The following is a 23,073-nucleotide window of genomic DNA, read 5'->3' as shown; positions in this document are numbered from 1 at the left end:
TTGCAGTGCTGGCGACCAATCATGAATTAAAGTGCTAATAGGATTCAAAAATCTCCTATATGTAGCCACTCTTTCTGCAATTTTAAGCTGATTGCATGGATCTTATATTTAGAATTCTTGTCTTGCCGAATAAAGGTCTTTAATATATCCATATCATTAGCATCTTTGTCTTTTGGGAGCGATGTAACGACGTCATCATAGGATTTCCCCAGGATAGGTCTCTTGAAAGCTCTTAGGTGTTTACAGAGCTCCGATGGCCTATTTAGATTCATTCCAAAATTATTGCGATCCCTGAATAACGCTGACGAATCAGCCGATAGTGCGAGCCCGAGCCACAACTTCAACATCTTTATGACGCTTGTATCTAACTTTGAGAAAAGGATTATATATATATAAAGCATAGACGAGGAAAGGCCAATTCAAACGTAATATTAGATAATTATTGTAGATCCAAGCTTTTTTGAAGTAATTAATCGGTTGGTTATCGACCTTATTGAGATCGTTCAAAAAGCTATCTATTATTCCTTCTAAGGATAGAGTACGACCTTTATTATCTATCTTACGACCGAGAAATTTAAAAGGAGCATTTTCCGTAACCGTAGAAACGCATTGACCGCCTAACGATAATCCCTGATCGTATGAAGTATATCGCCTCCCGAGACACAGACAGTGACATTTATTTGGTTTTGTCCTCAATCCGTCCGTCAACTCCCAGAATTTATCCACTTCATCCAATAAAACTTGACAGCGTTTAGGGTTACGTGTCAGTATTGCAAGATCTTCAGCGAAGGCTAAGATGGATTTTGTGTATTTATTATTGAACTTGAACAATTCCACCAAATTATTTGAATAAATTGATGTATTCATTTTTTTAATAAGATATTAAAATTTTATTTTTAGAAATATATTAAAATTACTAAGCCTTATAACTGAAGCCTGAGTAAGGGAAATACAAATATATAAAATTCCAAAGTTGATCAAGCGATTGTAATTGAGATAACCAAAGAGTTTACAAGTTCTAGAGTTCTATTGCAGTTTATTATCAAACAGTTTGAGCGTGGTTTTGCTTCTAATTGATGCATGAACGTAATAAGTGGGTCATAACCACCGCAGAGTAACCACCAACCAGACACTCATGCCGCCAACCGGTACGTTGGCTTCATCTCTCTCTTTCCCCCGTTTCTTACAAAATTTACCTTGGTTTACGGCTACACACGTTTGGTTTAGATATGATTCAGATTGAAAAATACGCATAACTTTTCAGGATATAAACACAAAACCGCGAAACCTCCGAATCTTAGTTACCTTAAAGAGTGTATATAACCAAGACGTGGTGGCCTGGGGTTTAACGGCCCACCTCCCATACGTGAGGGCGCGGGTTCGAAACCTGGCAAATACCAATGTGACCTTTTACAAGTCATAGTTATTTTCTAAAAGTATTTTAGACACCAATGACGAACGGTGAAGGAAAAAATCGTGAGGAAACCTGGTCTTAAAATTTCAAATTATAAGAAATCCGCGAAATCGCCAACCTGTCTTGAGCAAGCGTGGTGATTAATGCTCTAACCTTCTTCATATGAGAAAAGGCCTTTGCTCAGCTGTGGGCTCCGATAGGCTGATGATGTTGATGATGATGATAAGCAAGACCCTAACTACTACGACAACTAATACTGTAGGACACAAAGCATTGTAAAATTCTAATACACCATTATGGCACGAAATTCTCTGATCAATTTTGTGACATTTCTTAAACTTTCAGCTTCCTAATCAAAGATGAATGGAGTTTTTTAAAACATTGCGGTAATGGAGATTAGACTCAGATTGATATACACGTTACAATTTCTTGTGCTTTTTATGTACGCTCTATCTCTTGTGCTTTTCAAGTGATTTAAACTAAAAATAATACTGCCGTATGGTTACCACAGAAATTTTTCAGGGTACGAATAATATTTTCTCTTTTAACCCGATTCCAAAATTCACAAAGTCGCGGGTTGAAAAAACAAATCAATCATAAAAGTAATAACATGTTCAGGCGTGTATACGGCAATGGTACGTTGGAAGTATTCCCTTCGAATTCTTACGAGTCTTCAGCGATGACGGTGAGGTGCCGCGCGGCCAACCCTCATGGAGCTATCATCTCCAGAGATGTCACATTACATCCAGGTATGCTATGAATAACCGTGAATTTTTAAGCATAATCTGCGCGCTAATGCTAAATCCTGAAATATGTGACTGATATCCTGATTCTGACCTGAGGTAAGCTGCTAATCATGTGGACTGTACCTGTTTGTTTTAATGATCAGTAAGTTTATAATGCCTCCATCTCAATAGAACTGTCCTAAGAGCGTTAAAAAAATTTCATAGAATTGCGATATAAACCAGAAAAAGTTATTTGACGATTTAAACGTAATATTTGAAATAAAATTTCTATTTTAGCTTGTTTTGAATCAGAATAAGGTATCATTCAGATGTTTAATAATGTTTTTAATTAACCATAAAACATTTTTCTAATGATGTAAAGCAGCGCTTCCATAATTGAGTGAATAAAATTATAGCCAGAGGCCGCTAAAAAGAACTCATTTCAATTCGCACCGCCTCTTTTGGTTTCTTCTTAATGGGTATCATTATAATATACAAACCAATATTTCAAACTTTTTTTATTAGTGGCTGACACAAAGTGGGAGGTGTTGATGTCTGGAGGGTCTGTGTCTGCCGGAGGTATCGCCGCTCTGTGGTGTCGCCCGGAGACGGACCATGGTCACTCTCTAGCAACACCAGCTCTGTTCTACCGAGGGGATCGAGTTATGCACATAGATCCTCCTTCACCAGGTAATTATAAAATATACCACGATTCTTAACAACTAAAAAGCACTGAGCTTTTGCAACTATTTAGATTTTTTTATTTATTTTTCTATAAACTAATTTTTCTCGTTATGGAAAATGAAAATGTATGTAGTTGCCTTTGCAAATATAATAGTTATGGAAAATGAAAATTCATAATGAGAAGACTTTAGAAATATATTAAGACATTTAATTTTAACAGGTAAAAAAAAAACATTCAGAAAATACGATTCATTTAAGGAAATAGCGTTATTTATACATTAAGAAGGCTTATTTAGAAAACCTTAGATGTCAGTATATCCAAGCGAGAATAATAATGATATAATAAAAATTACACAACTAATATAAACAGTATAGGATGCCATAGACGGCGATATTCTTTAACGCATGGGTCTAATACAAAATAATGACAACAAAGCAAGAGTCCTCTATCTGTAGTAATGAAATTTGCAACCCCAAGCCAGAAAAATAAAACGTTATCCCACTTTATTAGCTTCAACAAACAAGCCAGTAAAACAAAATCAACACGAATTACATTGGATTGGCAAAGACAATAGGAATTTTATACATAGCAACGCCTTACACTAATATAACAAAAAGTACAGGCGACGTCAATGTTCAAATTAACGCAAAATAGATTTCCTTTAGATTAGTGCTATAAATAATTAATAATGGACATCATCCACTGTATTGATAAAATACAAAAAAGTGTGTAAAAGTACTTCATAAAGATACTGTTAGAGTATTTAAACAGTTATAATCACCATTAATTTCAACTTCCGGAACCCAATTAAGAAATCCAAGAAAATTAAATTGCACCTAAACATTTTGATAAAAATGGATAGTTTGAGAAAACTCAAAATGGTCAGTTTTAAAGTTCCTTGGACTCACGCCATTCTTTTCAACGTCCTTATAAAGTATGTAACCGATATAAATTAGTGTACAAAGGTTACCTAGGTTTGAATCTTAAATTACAATATACAATGAAATTTTATGAAAGCCATTTCATGATTATATAAATCTGATGCAATAGAATTTAGCAAATAACCTTGCTGACTCATAATTATAAAGTTACTGACATAGATTTTTATAAAAAATTCTTAAAAATTGTGCAGCTTTTTTGTTATTTCTTCTCTTTTATTAAAAAGTTATGTAATTTGCTTGTTCAGATATGTATTTCATATCATGAATGTTCTAACTTCCTTTTCTGTTACATTTGTTTATTGTTTATGGAAATTCTACTTCTAATTAAATTAATTACTGTTTATTACAAATACCATAACTTTATTCATGAAATTTAAGATAAAGCATTGCTATTTATTTTATAAGCAAAAGAGATGTATGCTTGATATAATAAAAGTAGGATACATAATTACTGAGGCACAGGAAGTATGGACAAATTTTTTGTAAGGCTCAGTTTACGTGAAGAAATAAAAAAATATATAATTTATTCACATCACGTAACTTTATCATTAGATAATGAACCTTTTGTAATAAGAGGTACAATCATAAATGTCCTATTTAATAGAAGACAATTGAGTCGGGGCCCATTCGGTGGACAGCGATAAGTTAGGACATTTTTTTTAATAACGCTTTTAAATTACTGCTGAACATAAATTGTCGAGTCTCGAGCCGGTTGCTATAAATCCATCGTAGTGGACTAATGTTCGCTGACCTCTGCGGTCGCCGTATCTTGTGAGTTTTAATTAATACGAGTGATATATATTGTTATTCTACCTGCTGGAATAAAAAATATAACGGTTAAAGAAGTAACAAAGAAAATACAATCACTTGTTTTGTATAATATATTAAAGAGTTAAAACAACACTTTTATACATTTACGTATATATTTTTTGAAATATTTACAGAAGGTGCTGAATACAATATCGTTTGCATTACCCGTTAAATTGAAACGAAACTTTAGCAATAATTAAAGCATAACGTTATTATGGAACAGAACTAGTATAGAAATTACATTTCATAGAATTTACGAGGCAGTATCACAGAACCATGAATACATGGAAACAGTAATTAAAAACGGGAAGAGATTTTCTCGACAGCATATTTATAATAGGGGCGAAGTAATATTAATTAAAGCAATTTCTCATCGGCGACACGACTCTGATGAATGGTTGGATAAGACTTCTTATAATCTCGCTCGAGACGGTTTCCCTCACCACCTCAATATTGGATAATTTAATCTTAGTTGTTTCGTTACAAACAGTAAATTTATGTTTATAATCCGTTTTCAATATTAATGTGCTATAAATATGTTAAACAGAAGCTTACTTATTTTATAATATTTCTTAGTTACTAGTAAGACGTTAATCTTCTTATTTGATGTATTATATATCGTTGAATAAAGGTATTTGCATCATTATCGTTACACTTATAGTTCCTATAAAACTGGACAAAGGAATTAGCGAATACGATAGCCATTATGTTTGTTTTTTGTTTTGAAATCTCAACAGCAATATTAGAGAGACAATTTCCAATACGAACAATATCAGTTTACAATACTTTGTAAAGAGCTTGACTGTTCTATTCAGAAGACAAAAAACATTTAACCTTCCGAGTACAATATTTCAAGAACTTTAATGACTACGATTCGTTGTAAGCTAATGATGAAGTTTTTAAGGTGCCTCTAAAACAATTGATTCATTGCATCATTACCTATATCAATATATAGAATAACTATGTTATTAGAAATCTTATTACATAAGGTGATTATTCATATATATATATATATACTAGATGCACGATATTTGTTGGCGGGATCAGCGCTTTTGATCCGCGACGCATCGCCCGCAGACGCAGGTTCCTACAGCTGCCTCGCACGACACGCGCTGACTGCGCTCACGAAGCGCTCACGACCCGCCCATTTAAATGTGCTCAGTTAGTATTGAAGTTTCACAGTAATTTTAAAGTTTAGTTTAAACTATCGTCTCGGTCAAAGTTCAAACTGTGATGGCCGTTAAATCTCATGACATTTATATTTCAATAAATATGTTCTAGTCTTCATCTGTAGTTTATTTAACCACGATGAAAACGAGCAGTACATTACGCTCACTTATTATTAAAATAAAAGAAATCACACGTTAAAATGGACGTGTAGATTATGGAACGAGCTTTAATTAAGAACTCGCGCACCCCATGCTTTACAACACAAGCATCCTCCACAGCGGGCTCTTCCAATTCACCCCCGCGTCTTGTTGCGACGGAGAGTGATGTTACCGTGCCCGCCGGCGCCACTTTCTGCATGCCCTGCGTCGCCTCCGAATACCCACCGCCGCAATACACGTGAGAATTAACAGCTCTTGATGCAACTGTTCAAGTAGGGCCGGTATGCTAGTGGTAGACTCACGATTGTGGCTTAATTATTCCATTTTGGTAATTAAAATAAACACGGACCAGTTGATCTGATAAATATGCTCACTAAAAAAAAAAAATAACATATCTGAATTGAAATAAATTATTTGCTGATATTATGAGAGCTGGATATTATAAATAAAGGTTCATTAATTGAAATTAATATAATGTTGAATTTTAAAAGTTGGTACCGAGAAAGAAACGGGCGCCTTCAGCCAGTAGAACCCAACCCGTCTGTATGGCTATGGGCCGGCGGAGCAGCACTGTGTTTTACGAGGGTCTCCCGCGACGCTAATGGCGCATGGCTCTGCAAGGCTTACAACGTCTTCGGAGACGCAACTGCCCAAATGAGAATAGAAGTTGAAGATACCTTCAGTGTCAGCGTAGATCCAAGTGTTGTAGTAAGAAAAATAAAGCTTTTTAAATTATGATTCTACACAATATATTCTAATAAATGAATCTGTCTTTGCATGAAAATTTAAATGAAAACTTCAAAGAAATTTGCTATTTATCAAACATGGTCAAACTTCTTGAATAAAGGTAGCAGAAGCTGGTAGCACAGTTCGCCTCAACTGTACTGCCACCGACCCATCAGCTACTCTGCGCTGGGCGCACAACGGAGCAGTAGTCTCTACGGGGGGTGAATCCTTGATACTTCGGGGACTTGCGAGAGCTCACGCCGGCTTATATCAATGCCTCGCGAGACGCGGCAGTCGCACTGAACAAGCAGCTGCTGAGATACGACTCGGAGGTAAATATACAAATATATTCAAATGAGAACTGTGATTTAACTACATATGTGTCATCAGATATTTCCAATAATCAGATATTTTTAATCCGAATATCTCTAATTTTATTTGTAGTTTAAAGAACAATCCGTAATAATATATTGTAAAATAAGATTCAGATGTACTTCTTTTCATCATTATTATTGTATATATAAATTTATTGCTTTTATTTTTGTATTTTTTTTTACCTTTATAAATGATTATTGTATTGAACTGTATGTTTGATACTCCTTGCTGTTAATGTTCTGGTTATATTTGTTGTTTTTTTTTATTATTGTTAGTATTATTTCTGACCTAAGGTATAATACACTCCATGTCAAAATAACTGTGGAAACTATTCTGGCAAATTGTTTTTACCATACCGAAATAATTTATTATAATATGTTTTCCCATAAAAGAAAGGTAATAAATAATTAAAAAAACAAATAAATGAGTATTTTATATAACTAATTAAATAACCTGCGGGAATAAATGAAATTAAACTATCTTATGACGTATAGTAAATAAATTTATACACATCTCTCATCCAATAAGTAAAACCAAATTAATTAAAAAAAAATTGCTATGAAAAGGTTCTAATTTATCGATGTTTCTCCCAATAAAATGCGTTGATTAGTCAAACCAAACATTTCACCTAATACACATTAGCTTCAAAGTCCCTCGAAAATTTGCCTTTATGCCAATATCATGATGTGAATCTGCTGGGATATCAATACAGGCTGAATAAGGATCACACGAAGCGTGATCAGATTATCTTTGATCGGTATAATCATGATTAACTTGCCGCAGTGCCCCAAAACTAATTACGTGCGTGCGTCAATCACTCGTGACCCCAATTAATGGACCCGAATCCGACCCTTTCAGGCTCCAAATGGAGTAGGAAATTTGTAAGTGAGTTTCTCTTTTGGTCCATCACTGACCCAATTCGGAGAAAAATTGAGATTTATTTTATTAAAGTCGGAGTTTTGTATTTTTGTCTTCGTTCCTAAACTCAAATAAAAAATTTGCTCATCTAAACAAATACAACAGAACACCTCCATAATATATTTTATCAAAACAAAACTAATTTTGTTAGAAACGCTGTTTACAATATGAAATCACTTCAATTTCTGAAACTTTTAATGGACCACAGGGACGGAAATATATATCAAGAGCGCCGAACTTATATTTCTGTTATACGAACATTACACGAAATCTAAAAAGCAATTACAATAAATCTTATCTATGACAAACGGTAAAAACTTTTAGACAAATGTAACCTTCAGCAAAACAAAGTGCTTAAAATATATTTCGCTTATAGAAGTAGCGATAAATGTATTGTTTACTTAGATGTAAGTGTCCAGTTGTCCATTAGTTGGCTGAGTATAAGTAATGTCTCAGCACAGCGGCCGCGTCACGTCGACCGGCGGCTAACAAATAGCGCTGGAACTCCAACGCTTACGAGATTTATAACACTTCTCTCACGCCCACCCTGCCAAACCTTTGGAATTGCAACATGCTACATTCGGGAATGCCTGGCAATTCGATAAACTCACTGAAATGTGTGAATCGAAATCCTGGACACTAAATTGATAGCTGCGTAATTTTTTTGTAAATATTCTTTTGATATATTTGAGATAAAAACAATTTAAACATTATTGTCGTATTCTTAATTAATTTCATTACACTCAGCTTTCGTCATGACTCTCAGTCACGTCCTTTTTGTAACTAGAAGCACTTTGGAAGTAATCTTGAATCTCTAACATAATTATGTGCCTTAAGTATTTTCAAGTCGCTAGTTGTCCGCTGCTCGAGGCAGCGTAATGAACTGTCACAGTGATGGATGAAGTTAAAGCTGTTCCAGACTCTCGTTGCACTGATTATTAGCGCTGCGAATAAGTTCTGTTGACTTCACACAGCTTAATAGAGAGATGTTTTTGCATGGTTTTTCAATTATTCTTAATTTTATATACGTATTTACATTCATAACACAGTAGGTATACGCAGATGACGACATAAAAATGAAATTTCCTTATAATCACAGATTTAATTATGACAAATTATTTACGTTTTTTATTTCATTATATTTCAAAATAAGCTATGGTACTTCATAATGTGATTTAATTTCATGCAATATTCATTAAGTAAAACAAAAAAACACGTGATCGGTGAAGGCACGAAAAAAAGTAAATTTAATCGCACGATACGGTTTGTGTGATACATGATGGAGGGTCGAGGGACGGGGGGGGTGAAGTGATGATATCAATCGCAATGAAGTGTCCAAGCTTCACAGAATCAATCAACGCAGAGCGCTTATCGCGATGTATTGAACGATCAAGCGCTCACACCATATTAATGGAATTAATTCGACAAAAGACCTATTTGTCGTTCAAATCCTATGTTGAATTATATATTTCCTGATTTGAGTTTATCACTGATTACTCATTAATTTTATTTATTAACGCTTGGAAACACATCCACGTTTTAATACTATAGATGGCAATTATCACTGAAAGTGCTACATTACCTTCAACCAATACTATTAAAATATGTAATCCTGACGAAATTATTATCATTGTTTATATTAAATATCGAGGTAAAAAATAATACCTAATGATAGTTTGTCTATAAAAAAATTGAAATAAATATTTTACATAATTATCTTTCGACTGTGACCAACTGTTTTTATTTGAGAAATTCAGTTTCATAAGTATCCTAATCCTGTATCCCGATATTTGTTTGTTGTGTAATAATGTGTAATGAAGAAAATATACTTTCAAACTGTAATACATATGAAACTATAGTTTTAATTTAATTAGTTTTTCCGGATAAAAAAGTTTATTGTACATCAATTCAACAGCTATATAAAATTGAATACAATATTCGGCATATTGAACTTTTATTATCCCCGATTATTCCATAGATTTTATTGTGTATTTTGAAATCATCCCACAGTATTTGCATTATGAAATTTGAATGAAACATAATAATTGAAACTCCAATTCAATAAAAAATCTATTGTAGATAAATACAAATAATAAATTCTTGTACGCAATCACAATGCATTTCACACAATCACATTGTTTGATTAACTATGTTTTCACTGTGTATTGTTTGATTTAACGTTGAAATTGGAACAAAGCAGTTTGTGCTATCCATAAATGACCCGCTATGCAACATTTAACGATCCTAAATTTATGTTATTATGCTTGAGACAAGATTCAAACATATAACAAATAAAAGCTCTCTTATTAATTAATAAGGTAATTGCAACGAAGAATTTCAACATTAAGAAAACTGGTGACATAGACTTAAATTAAAAAGTCAGTGTCTAATATTCGTCACACCATGCTTGTCATTATAAATTACGACTTTATACAGACAGTATTCAAGATTATAAATCAAATTATCAAAATATTCCACGATTCCAGTGCAATGGAAGCCATATCATGAATACAAAAAGTGTTTGTCATTGTTCATTGATTTCCTGTGATATTTCTGTCAACTTATTATTTCCTACAGACTCCCCTCCAGAGTTGCAATACACTTTCATCGAGCAAGCTTTACGTGCAGGCAGTAGCGTAACGTTACGATGTATTGCTGCCGCTTCACCACCGCCAAGGATCACGTGGCTACTCGATGATCACCCTCTTGATCACTTTATTGCTCATCACAGGTAACTCGTACCATCGTCCATTGGAAATAAGTTTTAGTATTTATTAGATATTCTTTAATTCATTTTAAGAAAATGTCTTTAAATTAACGAGTGTCTTATTCTTGGTAAACATTAATTATCATCGCAAAACTTTTAAGTGAAATCTTGTTTATAAAATTACGGGTTTCGATTTACCAAAGCTTTTCATTCCACCGTTTTGTATCTTAATCAACCACCCAGCCCCAACGCAAGTTGATAGATTACAAATAATCAATTTTCCCGCTTATTTAGGCTTTTAAGGGTATTTTTCATTCCAACCATATTTTTATAAACAAAACACTCAGTGTACACGTGTTATAGATAGATGAAACAATTTTTTGCCAATGTCGCAAACAACAAAATTGTATATATAAAAAGAGCATCTTTAATAGGTACTCGATTAGTGAAGAAGCCTCTGTGCAAGGAGAGGTGGTGTCAGTTTTAAACGTGACCTCAGCGACGGCTGCGGACGGCGGACGTTACTCATGTCGTGCTTCTAACCCGCTCGGCGCTGTCGAACATTCAGCCAGATTAAATATATACGGTAAGTTATAAAATAAAAGTTTTGAAAAAACATCAATATTTGTCAAGAACAAAATACATTCTAAATTCTCTATTTATGTAAAATGTAAGAGAAGGTATTCGAAAAACATTTCAAACTAATCCATTTATGTTAATATTCATAATTTATCACATTTATATCCTTTTCGCCACAAACATTACGAACGGTAGGTAGTTAAACCTTTTTGAATATCGTCTTACTCTCGTCGAACAATGTAGTTAAAAGCATTTGCTGGTACGTCACGTAATTTTGTCGTACAATGACGAGTGAATAAAATAAAATCGTTATAGGGCCGCCATCAATCCGTCCGATAAGCACAATACGAGCAGTGGCCGGGGAGAACCTCACACTGCACTGCCCCTACGCCGGATATCCGATCAGGTCTATAGAGGTGCATTTGATAGGATCATTCCTATTACAATCACGTACTGCCATGTATGCAACTTAAAAATTGCAAGTTCTAATCTAGAAGGAAAATTGGATAACAGATATAACTTTGCCCTTAACTTGAACATATTAAGAATAATATATATAAAATTGTAGATATATTTTCTTGATTATTCTTATATTATAAGAAAATGGGAACTACTAGGAAAATGTTTTGATTCAAATCGTTCATTATTCGGGCGTCTTAATAAGCATCCACCATCAGTTCAGTGTCGTGGTGGCGTCGTGGGGCGGCGACAGCGTTGGGCAGCTCTGGACGTGTTAGTTCTCGAGATGCCTCTCTTCGACTGACGCCCGCTTTGCCTCATGATGCAGGCCATTATGCTTGCAGTGTTACTGCCCCATCTGGACCAGCTGCAACACGAGATGTTGAAATACAAGTTAGAAGTTAGTGATAGAACTCACTTAAAATACATTTTCCAAATGTGACACCAGTTGGTTGAAATATCTATTAAACCTTTGTGACTATCACCAGATCCGCCCAAAATATCACCATTCATGTTTTCATCGGAACTAACAGAAGGTAGTTCGGTTCAAGTACTTTGCGGAGTTTCTTCTGGTGATAAACCTGTCTATTTCTCCTGGTTGAAAGATGGTTCTCCTCTCCTCCCCACTTTACAGGTAAATGAAGTCGTTAATATTACAATACTAAAATAATAACAATGAAGACTAACTGGATGATTTGTTTCATTAGATAGAAGAAAAAAGCCTCAATGACTTTTCCTTGCTAATGTTCCCGGAACTTTCTGCGCGTCACAGCGGATCTTATACATGTCGCGTTTCCAACCACGCAGCGACAGTCAATTACACCGCTACGCTCAGCGTGAAAGGTGTAATAAGAGTCACTTTATTATTTATCACTGCTTTATAAGTTTTCATGCATAATAAGATAATATAATTTTAATGTTTGCGTAGTTGCTCCTATTTGGGTAACAGAACCATTAGACTCAGCGGTTCTTTTGGGTGCACCCCTACTACTAGAATGCACTGCGAAAGGACATCCGACTCCCACAGTCACATGGTATAGGAGAATCGGTAGGTTCTTAAACTCAAAATACTTACGTTGTAATTGTTAGTCTTTAATTAATTTAGATGATTATTAGGTGAAGGAATAAGTGGTATTGAAAATTCTGAACGCTGGGAAGCCGCCGGTTCAGAGTGGAGTGCTGAAAGTAGTGGAATAAGGAACTCTGATGACTTAACCAGCGCCGTTGACACTAGTGGCCATGGAGGAAAAGGAAGCAGTTCATTGACTGCGCGTTCGGCAGCACGATCTCATCAAGGTTTATATAGATGCATCGCTGATAACGGTGTTGGACCACCGTTAGTCAAACATGTCAATGTAACAGTACACGGTAAGTAATAAATAGATAATACAAAAATTACAATAATGCGGAATTAAATAATTTGCAGTGTATATTTTAAAGCATGCATTCTAAATAACAGAACCAGCCCACTTCAGTTCTCCGAGTGATTCGCTCCGTAACGTGTCGAGTGTTCGCGGTCGTGGCGTCACTCTCAGCTGTCTCGCGCTTGGTGACGCACCGCTCACAATACATTGGACACATCGCGGAAATAAATTGGACCTTGATTCGTACAGGTCATGATACATGTTCATAATAAATATATTAGTAATATGAATTTTGAAATGTATAGTAGAATAACATAAGGGTTAAAAAAAAATACCAAACTAAGTTTATTTTGGATTTTCTATTTTTATCTCAACTACCATCACTTCACAATCATTGACAATCATCATGACATAAGATAGATATTCAACTTTTGGAACAGTTTACATGTAGTAACACAAGTCTGTCAATGGAAAAAATATATTGTGAAAATAATTATATAATAATTAGATGGACGATATCAGAGGTCCGCACAAGTGAAGGCGTGCGGTCTTCTCTCCAATTACGTGCGGCGGAGCGTCGTGATGCTGGCGAGTATAGGTGTCACGCGCGCAACCAATATGGACGTGCTGATATACTAATGTTCCTGCAAGTAGAAGGTTGGACTTTTAAATTTTTATATTATTCACATTATGTACATGTGCTTTTGCTTCTGAAAGCTTTAATAGTTCATATTTGACTGCATTGTAATTAACCGGAGTCCTCACTTTTTATTAAAAACTGCCAAAAGGAGTTGATTTGATTCTTATGTTTAGGTTTTTGTTATAATACATTTTCATGAAATAGTATGAATTACCCTGAATCCCGATAAAATATTCCTAAAAAACTTTCAAATTCCATTAACCAAAGACAACCTGGTGTACACAAATAAAAAATATTTTTGTACATCCTTAGCAGTGTTTTTAGAAATTTCTTTTCAAAGCCTTTTCGGAAGTAACTCACCTACACATTTATGCACAGAACCACCAGAAGCCCCACGTTCGATTCAGCTGTGGGGTGCGGGGTCACGATGGGTGCGGGTTCGATGGCTCGCAGCACCATCGTCGCGAACACACTTTGCTGCGATATGCACCCCTTTGCACTCATTACCAACGCTAAACTCTCTACCCTCTTCTGACCATTCCACACATCATTATAACCTTACGCTAGAAGCAACAGATAATAATGGGTATGGAAAATTAATGTTTTAATCAAGTACTTACTGGTGAATTTATATATTTAATTTGCCTTTAATATCAGGGTTGCCGCTGATGGTTTGCATCTATTAAGTGCAAAATTAGAAGGTTTAAGACCAGCAGCCGCATATTCATTACGGGTGGTAGCATCTAATCATGTTGGACAATCGCCTCATTCAGATGCACTTCTATTTACTACTCTTGAAGAAGGTAACTAGATTAAATTTTGCTTTAATTAAACGTGTTATTAACTTTATAATATTAACATAACTAAAATTACTTTTTAGCACCGTTAGGACCACCTCAAAATATTCGAGTGAGACCGATTAATACTGGAGAGTTGCATGTGTCGTGGACGGTGAGTGCCGTTTTTATTAATATAAGACTTATATCCTACGTTTACGTTTAATGCTAAACTAACAAAATTCATATAATCTTAGGCTCCAGCTCAAGATTCCTGGAACGGTGAACTATTAGGTTATGCAATTACATGGCGGGAAGTAGGTCGTGTGGAGGGTGGAAGTAGTGAGGATGGACGAGATGACGGAAGACGGGCTGGTACCACTGTGGCTCGTGGTTGGAGCACAGTGGAACTGACAGTAGGCGGCCTTAGACAGTTCGCAAGATACGCGCTCTCAGCTCGAGCATTTAACAGGGCGGGACCCGGGCCTCCATCGACTACTGCCTATGCTACGACTGCCGATGGTGGTAAGTTAAATATGATGTTTGTGTTAGGGATTTAATGTGGCTTAGAGCCATTTGTTAAAAATCTTTTTACTTTCTGGATAAAAAATAATAATAGCAGGTCACTTAATTAAACTGGCTTCTAATTTAGTTCCGGAAGAACCTCCAAATTCAGTTTCCTGTGAGGCTATATCAGCGAGGTCGTTGCGTGTTCGATGGTCATCTCCACCACATTCACACACACAAACTATACAGGGTTATGATCTTCATTATGCACCTCTACATTTTTCCCAATGTAAGTAAAAAGAACCAAATTTCTTTTTCCGATTTCAAAATGGATATTGAGGTTATTTATTCGTTTAGCGTGGAGTGGTGCGATAGGCTCTGAGGTAGCTAGAGCTGCTGCTGCTGGAGAGGCAGTCCTCCAGGGTTTGAGGGCCGCTACCAATTATTCTGTGTCAGTGCGAGCTAGATCTGACCGGGGCGCGGGTCCGCCCTCCCAACCAGCATATTGCCGCACTACTGATGATGGTAAGACTTTACATATGTACATACTGGTGCATATTTAGAATGAAAATATTTTCGGCAACGTAATCAATGAAATCAAAAAGAATTGTGACATTTTCAAAGGGTTCCAAATAATAATTGTATCTAGATATGTATGTATATCTTTATTTGCATGTTTTTTCATCCAAACTATTTAAATACACATATTCATAAATTTTTATCTTCATTATTACATAAATACGTCTTAAAATAAAACACTTTCATAAACTACTTTGTAGGAAAACAAAAAATTTATTAAAGCAATTTTACTTCTTTAGCCATTTATATTATGAATTCAATATAAAGTAGGAATCAATACAATAAAATAAACATTTTATCAGTACCCGGTGCTCCGGAACTAATCCGAGCTTTAGCAGCGGGGCCTGATGCCGTACGCGTATCTTGGATAGCGCCGACCGAACGAGGAGGTTTACTTTCGCACTACATGCTATATACGAGGGAACTTGGCAAGTACGGACCATGTACGACATTGAATGTATAAGATTTTCTAATTTGTTACTATAAAAATAAAACAAAATTTTCTTAAAAGAGTTGGGGGAGAGTGGTCGCAGCGAGTAGAAGCCAATGAACAGAGTGAAGGGAATATTGAGGAGGGTGGGGAAGTATGGCATGAAGTACGTGGGTTGCGTGAACGCGCTGTTTATGAATTTTGGGTACGTGCTTCCACTACTGCTGGCGCTGGACCGGCCAGTAGAGCTGTTACCGCGGCACCGTCACAATTATGTGAGTAATAGTAGAACTTTAAGAACCCAAATTTTAATATAATCTGTAAGGACGTGAAACGAATTAAACATCGCTTTATCAGTATCAGCAAGAATCTCGTCACTGGGTCGCTTAGTAACGGCAGCAGTAGGAGCGCGGGTCCGGTTACGTTGTTCAGCATTAGGAGTACCACCAATTTCGCGTCGATGGACTCCCCTTCCTCATGCACACACTATCACTGATACTGGAGATTTGATTATACACAGTAAGATCTTTTAATGAGAAATATTTTCCCTAATGATGATCATTTATTAAAGCTACACATTTGAAATGCAGAAGTTGAGCACCACTCGGCTTTGAACTATTCGTGTTCAGTTCGCAACTCTGCGGGCGGTGACGCGGCGGTATTCGCGTTGCGTGTACTCCGACCACCCGCTGCACCTGCACCGCGTCTTGCCCGCGCTGACACTCATGCCTTACATCTTGCATGGGATCCACCTTTTGATGGCGGTGCATCCATCTTAGGTATACTAAACAATGGTTTTAGTTATCTTACAAAACTTTAAACTATACGTATACTCACTTCGGTGATTTTCCATGAAAGGTTACACTGTGTGGTGGTGGCGTGGCTGGGATAACGGAGGAGGAAAAGGAGAAAAAATTTCAATAGGTGAAATAGACGCAAATGCTCGCTGGTGGCGCGTGGGTGGGGAGGTGCGAGGCGCGGCGCTTCGTGGGCTCGCGTGCGGCGCTCCATACTATGTCGCCATGAGAGCACATAACGCGGTCGGCGCTTCAGCGCACTCGAGACCGGTCATTCTACACACAAGAGGAGAGAGTTAGACAAAGTTCCATACCTATTCTATTCCCACATATTCGTTTTGTAATAATCATGATAAAGCTTAGAGGTTTGGATTTATCGTTTCGTTCAACCAATAAAACTAACTTTATTTTTCCTTAGTATTTTAACTCTCAAAGTGACTAAATACGTCTCGACATATTCAGTGACTTAGAGATGTAGATCGTATGTATGTCTAGAGGCGAGGGCTCCGACTGGCAAGGAGTGTATATGGGCAAACAGCACGGCGTTACGTGTTGCACTTCTTGCATGGGGAGGTCGCTGTGCTGTGGCCCGCTTCAGTCTGGCCTTGAGAAGAGCCGGCGTTGGCGACGCTTGGATTGATTTGTTGTCGGATGGAGAAGTTGCCGAAGTATATACATTTTATAATAAATTCAAGAGACATCGGCCCAAATAATGTTTCCTACAATATATTTTCTTTACAGGCAAATAATTTGGAGCCGGGCACTTGGTATGAAATTCGAGTCTTATCACACTCACCAGCCGGAGACACACCAGCACTTTATAAGGCTGCAACACATACTATGAATGGAGGTGAATTAATGCAAACAAGCATTTAAATAAATATATATTAATACCAATATAGTTTTCTGTATTGTTAAAATATCATTTTAAAAATGCAAAGTTCTCTTTTAGAACGTATCGGCGAACCGATAGAATTACCTTTGGAAGCCCGTATGAGTGCATCAGACGCGGGAAGTAATATAGGGGGCAGCTCGTCAGGGGCAGTTTGGTGGCGGAACGCCATCGGTGCTGCCGCAGTGCTGCTCGGCGTTACATTGCTGACGTTGATTGCCACCGCCACACTTATCGCCTGCCGACGCCGCTCCAATCCCTCCACAAACCCTCTACACGATGCTCACACTCAACCGTTATACGTAGCTCAACCAACTCAAACAAATGGAAAAACAATGACGCCCCCTGACGGTAAACTTAATGCTCAAAACGATAAAGACTTATGAACTCAATATTTTCATTTTCCGTTCACCTTAATTGCAAAAACTTATAAAATATATAAAAAAAACGATAGCCTCCTCAAAAAGTCGCAATTTAATAATAACATTAACTGGAATAACGTTTTAAGTGTCATTGATAAAACTAGCATTTTTGCAACTGTTCTCTAGTTCGATGCCCGGTTGGCCAAATACACGTATAGTAAAAACGTAATTCTGATCAGGAAAGGAAAATACAATAAAGAAAAATGCATATTTTACGAGAAATCCTGTTATAAGAAACCAACCAATTATTCAGACCCAATCTAATTATGAAGAAGCCTTCCACCTTGCAGACAATTTTATAGGCTCTCTTTACTTATACTTTCAAGCAAGTTTTCGACATGCAAATGTTTATCTCCATTTTAAAATTCTAAAGCGAACAAACTTTCTTAGGCAACATGCACGAGATCAGTCCGTACGCGACGTTCAGCATGTCATCTGGAGGCGATGGCGCTCGCTCGTGTGCACTCCACCTAAGATCATTCGCTCGGGACCCACTCGAGCTAGCCGCACCACCACCACGACCACATCTGCTGGCTCATCCCAATGGTGAGATTATATACCTAGCTCTTACTTACTTGGTACTTAATGACCGTTTAACACGATGTTATCCTAGAATTTGAGTGCCATGTAAGCAGGTATAAGTACAAACAAACACACACACACATCATTTATTTAAATCAAATTAGCTTGTCACTTTAGTTTTTCTCATTACACCAATCGTATACAAATTATCACCGTTGTATTTAAATACCGAAAAATAAATAACAAAAACAAATTAATCATATCATTTCTGTTTATACTTACATTGAGGGTAGATCAATTATTTTGACACTACAAATACACTTCAAACAAATACTATGGGAATTAATTATTCCATTATTCGAAAATTATTTCAATTATTCAACATGTAAAATGTTTGATGGTGTTTCATTTTTATTTATTGTTACATTAGTGTGATGTGATTTCGATTTTGATTATTATTTACACATTAAAAAAGGATCTTATAATAAAATAATAACCAGTCAACTAGGAACCGTTAAAAAGTAGCATATATAGATAAAACCATATAGTTTCTGGTTTTAATGTGACGCTATAATCATGTAACTAGTCAAAAGATATACGCAAATGTAAAACTAGTTTCAAAGAAACAAAAATTGGTAAAAATTTGAATCTTTTTCCCTCTCTTATTTCTCAGTATGAAGAAGATGATCAAATCATAACAAAATAAAATGTTACATCCAATCCCCGAAGAAACCGAGACTACAAATGAAATATATAATATTGAAACGTTAGTTCTATATAACTCCTTCCTAACTTCAATTCACATCTGTTATAATAAAAATCTTGATAGACAGAGAAAACTAAAATCCCATTTTATTATATATATTACCTTATAAGTCATTGTACGAAAGTGCTTTCACGGAGAACGTGTTCAGATTGCAAAGTATTGCGAAAGGAAAGCGCTTTACTGCAACTGCAATTTTGTATCTGCAACGACGCGAACCAGACGTCGGTCTTTAGACTGCTTTCAAATTATTTGAATGTTATTTTATTCAAAACACGATGTGTATTACGGCTTATTGCCCGAAAGCACATAGCCTTCGGTTCAGTTTGGTTTGATTAAGCGATGCGTTACTTTTTCATGAATTATTTCAATTTTAACAAGTTACCATCATACATTCTCTAAGATTAATATTTTTATCTGCATATTTCTTAAGGAACAAGGAGAAATGTAAGTGATTCTAGTTCAAAACTTAGAGCCCACAACCAACGTGTATATACAATAAAAAATATATTAACCTTTTATCATTGATGAAAGCAAACTACAATTATCATATATGAAAAATATTACAGTACTATTGATTTTCAAGCATCTCACACACACATACATACACCCATTTTGTTTTTACAACTCTTATTCTAATATAACTCTTATTAAATAAACACAGAGCATACTAGTATAAAATCGCGAAAAGCCGTCAAAACCAAAGAGATTGCAAACGGATCTGTGTTTCTAGGAACGTAGGTAAAGTATGCATATTGTAATAGAATAAAAGTTTCAAAAGCAATGTTGGAAAAGTGTTTTAGATACTAGTTTTTACCCGTTGCTTCGTTGCCGATTCAACTTAAATAAATAGTAAGTTCGTAAAAATTACATCAAAATCGGTGCAGTACATTTTCCGTACTTAAATAAAAAAACAAATAAATGTATACACTCCCCATTATTATAGAAAAAAAACAGCTTATATTGAATAAAATTAAATAAAACCCTCTACTGTATAAATATAGTATAAAGTTATCAAAAAAGGTGCAAGATAATACTTTCAAAGCAGATGTTAATATCTGTTTCATTGTGGATTGAAGTGCAATTTCCTGAGGGTTAATGTTTATAATTTGTGAATTGGAGCCAACGCCGAGTCTTTATTAGCATTCCCCCGTATTTTATTTTGTGTACAAAATATTATTCCGTAATTATTTTTTTATCTTTCAACTTTACTTAATACTCTTTTAATAACCTCATCAAATATAGATATACATTTAATAGTCAAATTTTTGTAAAATAAAATACTATATCAATTTCACTAATACACAACCGTCGATCCTTTTACGGGGTTGGAGGCAGCGGATATTGAAAAACGCCATAAAATAATAGTGGCTCATTCCGGAGGCATTATCTTTGGTTCCAGTGAGCGAGTTCGCAATTTCCGCCGAGTGCCCGCATTGTGAACGCCTCTCCCCATACCACCCACTCACACCCCCATTCCCTCCACTCCAATAACAATATTGAGAGGCTAGAAGCTCTACTCGCGATACAACGTCTTGTATTACCAAGGATTCAATTATTGCTGGATGTTAAATTATTACTTTAGCCTCCGTCAGCCTGTAATGTTTGTTTAGAAAAGTTTATTCCATTTTTATTTTTTTGTTGTACCAAAGAAAAATTTTCTTCTACAGATTAATTTAAACGTACTGGCTGTAACTTTATCTAATTTACTTCAATGTTTACAAACTGTACGACACGATATTGTCTACGTCTATAGTATCCGTATTACAAACTATACACCCATATTAGGTATCACGCAAAGCGCTTTACGTGCATTAGAGACATGTACATCGTACATCGAGGTCGGAGCCATTCCGCCGCTAAATCGCCTCGTCCGTGTTAACGCTCCAGCGAACAATTACATCTTCAGGCCGCTATCCTCTCTTGTTTAATACTGGCTGTTTACGGGTTATTCTGTCTGGTAATTACCGGACCCGACCGTCAACGGGTTCGACCTCCGAATTTCCCTTTATTAAACCGCTGCGTGAAGTGCTAATTGTTGTGCGTATTACTTTCCAGATTACATAACAGATGTTCATTTCATTTGGTATCCAAAAACCTATTCTTATTATTTATTATATATTATTTAAAATTTTATTATTTACCTTAATATCTGATGTACTTAATTAGATTATGGATGCGTTCGGGACAGTGATTCAGAGTCGAGCGGCTCACCTTGCGCCGCGTGTGCCGCCGAATTGTACCGACTCCCCGCAGCTAGGCTTTCAGGTAACATAGTTAATAATGTTAAATAAATAATAAAAAATAAAGTGAAAACATGAACGTTCCGCTGTAGATACGCTACCGGCCGGCAGCGTAGGCGCAGCCGAGTCTAGTACCGAGGACGGTTCATATGGTGGCGCGCCTCGCCCACGTGAATCTCAACCACGACCACGTGCAAGACGACGTGACCATACGAGAGACACTCGTGACACAAGGGACACACGGGACACACGGGACACACGGGAGGCACGGGACACTCGTGATCCGACACGCCCACATCAACCCACAGTCAGGTACAAAAGCTAATATCAAACAGAGACATACGATGGCACGTTATCCATAACTAACCATATTAGAATAGCATATCATGTAGTGTCATATCCAAGAGTGCTAACACATTCTGTATTCAAGACGTGTAAGATGATTCGATGCGAACGAGTTCAAATAACGTTCGACATCCGCGAAATATAGTTTTGTGTCACCATTGACATTGATATAATGTAAATGTTTGCTTTAATGGAATATAAATTGATACTTTTCTCTTTCCTGAAGCCATCGGTTCTAAGATCGGAAGGGCGATAGTGAGTTTAGTTAGTTTAGATGAAAGTAGAAACAAAACCTAATCCCCGAGCATGGCTTCTAAGCTTTGTAGATATCTTTAATTGTAGCTAATACAGTCACAACCGGTACAAGTAATCTGAACTAGATATTAATTTTAGCACATAACAATAACGTTATTTTCGTCAACTAAAATATTATCATCTACATTAAAATTTTCATTAAAAAAGGCTCACTGGTATTGAGAGTAAAGATTATTAACCAGATGACAGAGTAGTGCATGAAGAGCATGTCACGGGAATTCATATTGAAACATCCAATTACTTCTTGTTGATTTTACAGATTGGATATAATTGGTTAATTTACACTATTGACAGGCTACGATCCGAAACTTACAACGTTAATGATGCAATCGCACTCCGCATGAAACTGATCATTGTCGAGTACATTTGTTTCGTAATTATTAAAATAGCGTTGTGACGTTGCAGGTACTTCCAAGCGACGAGACGACGGGACGGTCTGTGAAATCGTTACACGATGTATATAAATGTGTTTTATCAGTTTTAAGCGATCCTTAAGTGTTTTTATTGTGACTGAACTTATCCTACTAAATAAACACGTGACGTTTTTAATGTGCTTCATTATTTTATATGTTATTTGGTTATGCTCCCACATATAGTTTAAAAATAAACATTTTTGAGTCATACCGTCTTTAGAAAATATTATATAAGAATGCGTTTACAGAGGTATACAAAGATTTTCTTGTAAATAATTATACCCTATTGATGGGTAACAAACAGCAATGATAAATTTCAAAGTCAGCATAATGCTATTAATGGTCACAATCCCTGGCAATGCCTTTATCGTGGCAACACCGGCCAGCGACTGACGAAT

General features: G+C 36.0%; 2 protein-coding genes across 2 annotated transcripts; both read left to right on the top strand.

The window, feature by feature from the left end:
* The first annotated feature begins 2,024 nt into the window (after window positions 1-2,024).
* On the top strand, window positions 2,025-11,971 carry LOC133320828 (cell adhesion molecule Dscam2-like). Its single transcript, XM_061529621.1, has 10 exons — window positions 2,025-2,163; window positions 2,665-2,829; window positions 5,596-5,736; window positions 6,024-6,141; window positions 6,395-6,611; window positions 6,751-6,961; window positions 10,500-10,653; window positions 11,064-11,215; window positions 11,524-11,658; window positions 11,886-11,971. The coding sequence occupies exons 1-10, from the start codon at window positions 2,025-2,027 to the stop codon at window positions 11,969-11,971; spliced, it is 1,518 nt and encodes a 505-aa protein (XP_061385605.1).
* A 691-nt stretch (window positions 11,972-12,662) lies between these two features.
* On the top strand, window positions 12,663-22,811 carry LOC116778229 (cell adhesion molecule Dscam2-like). The gene is made up of 22 exons (XM_061529620.1): window positions 12,663-12,693; window positions 12,784-13,035; window positions 13,127-13,280; window positions 13,540-13,688; window positions 14,050-14,257; window positions 14,329-14,474; window positions 14,552-14,622; window positions 14,705-14,972; window positions 15,100-15,243; window positions 15,312-15,479; window positions 15,836-15,965; window positions 16,045-16,238; window positions 16,321-16,482; window positions 16,554-16,742; window positions 16,822-17,055; window positions 17,256-17,428; window positions 17,502-17,610; window positions 17,713-18,003; window positions 18,465-18,620; window positions 21,529-21,627; window positions 21,695-21,914; window positions 22,668-22,811. The coding sequence occupies exons 1-22, from the start codon at window positions 12,663-12,665 to the stop codon at window positions 22,702-22,704; spliced, it is 3,585 nt and encodes a 1,194-aa protein (XP_061385604.1). The 3' UTR covers window positions 22,705-22,811.
* Window positions 22,812-23,073: the final 262 nt, after the last annotated feature.

The sequence above is a fragment of the Danaus plexippus genome, chromosome 6 (genome assembly GCF_018135715.1).
Source record: "Danaus plexippus chromosome 6, MEX_DaPlex, whole genome shotgun sequence".
NCBI classification, from domain to species: Eukaryota; Metazoa; Arthropoda; class Insecta; order Lepidoptera; family Nymphalidae; genus Danaus; species Danaus plexippus.
This window is presented reverse-complemented; position numbering and strand designations above follow the sequence as displayed.

What these genes read in the sequence shown, in the direction of transcription:
- LOC133320828 (XM_061529621.1), top strand. Translation starts at nt 2,025, where the DNA reads ATGTTCAGGCGTGTATACGGCAATGGTACGTTGGAAGTATTCCCTTCG. An exon ending in CATAGATCCTCCTTCACCAG is followed by an intron (nt 2,830 to 5,595) that starts GTAATTATAAAA and finishes TATATATACTAG; the next exon opens with ATGCACGATATTTGTTGGCG. An exon ending in AGCCAGATTAAATATATACG is followed by an intron (nt 11,216 to 11,523) that starts GTAAGTTATAAA and finishes AAATCGTTATAG; the next exon opens with GGCCGCCATCAATCCGTCCG.
- LOC116778229 (XM_061529620.1), top strand. Translation starts at nt 12,663, where the DNA reads ATGCACTGCGAAAGGACATCCGACTCCCACA. An exon ending in CGCGGCACCGTCACAATTAT is followed by an intron (nt 16,239 to 16,320) that starts GTGAGTAATAGT and finishes TCGCTTTATCAG; the next exon opens with TATCAGCAAGAATCTCGTCA. An exon ending in TCTGCTGGCTCATCCCAATG is followed by an intron (nt 18,621 to 21,528) that starts GTGAGATTATAT and finishes GTACTTAATTAG; the next exon opens with ATTATGGATGCGTTCGGGAC.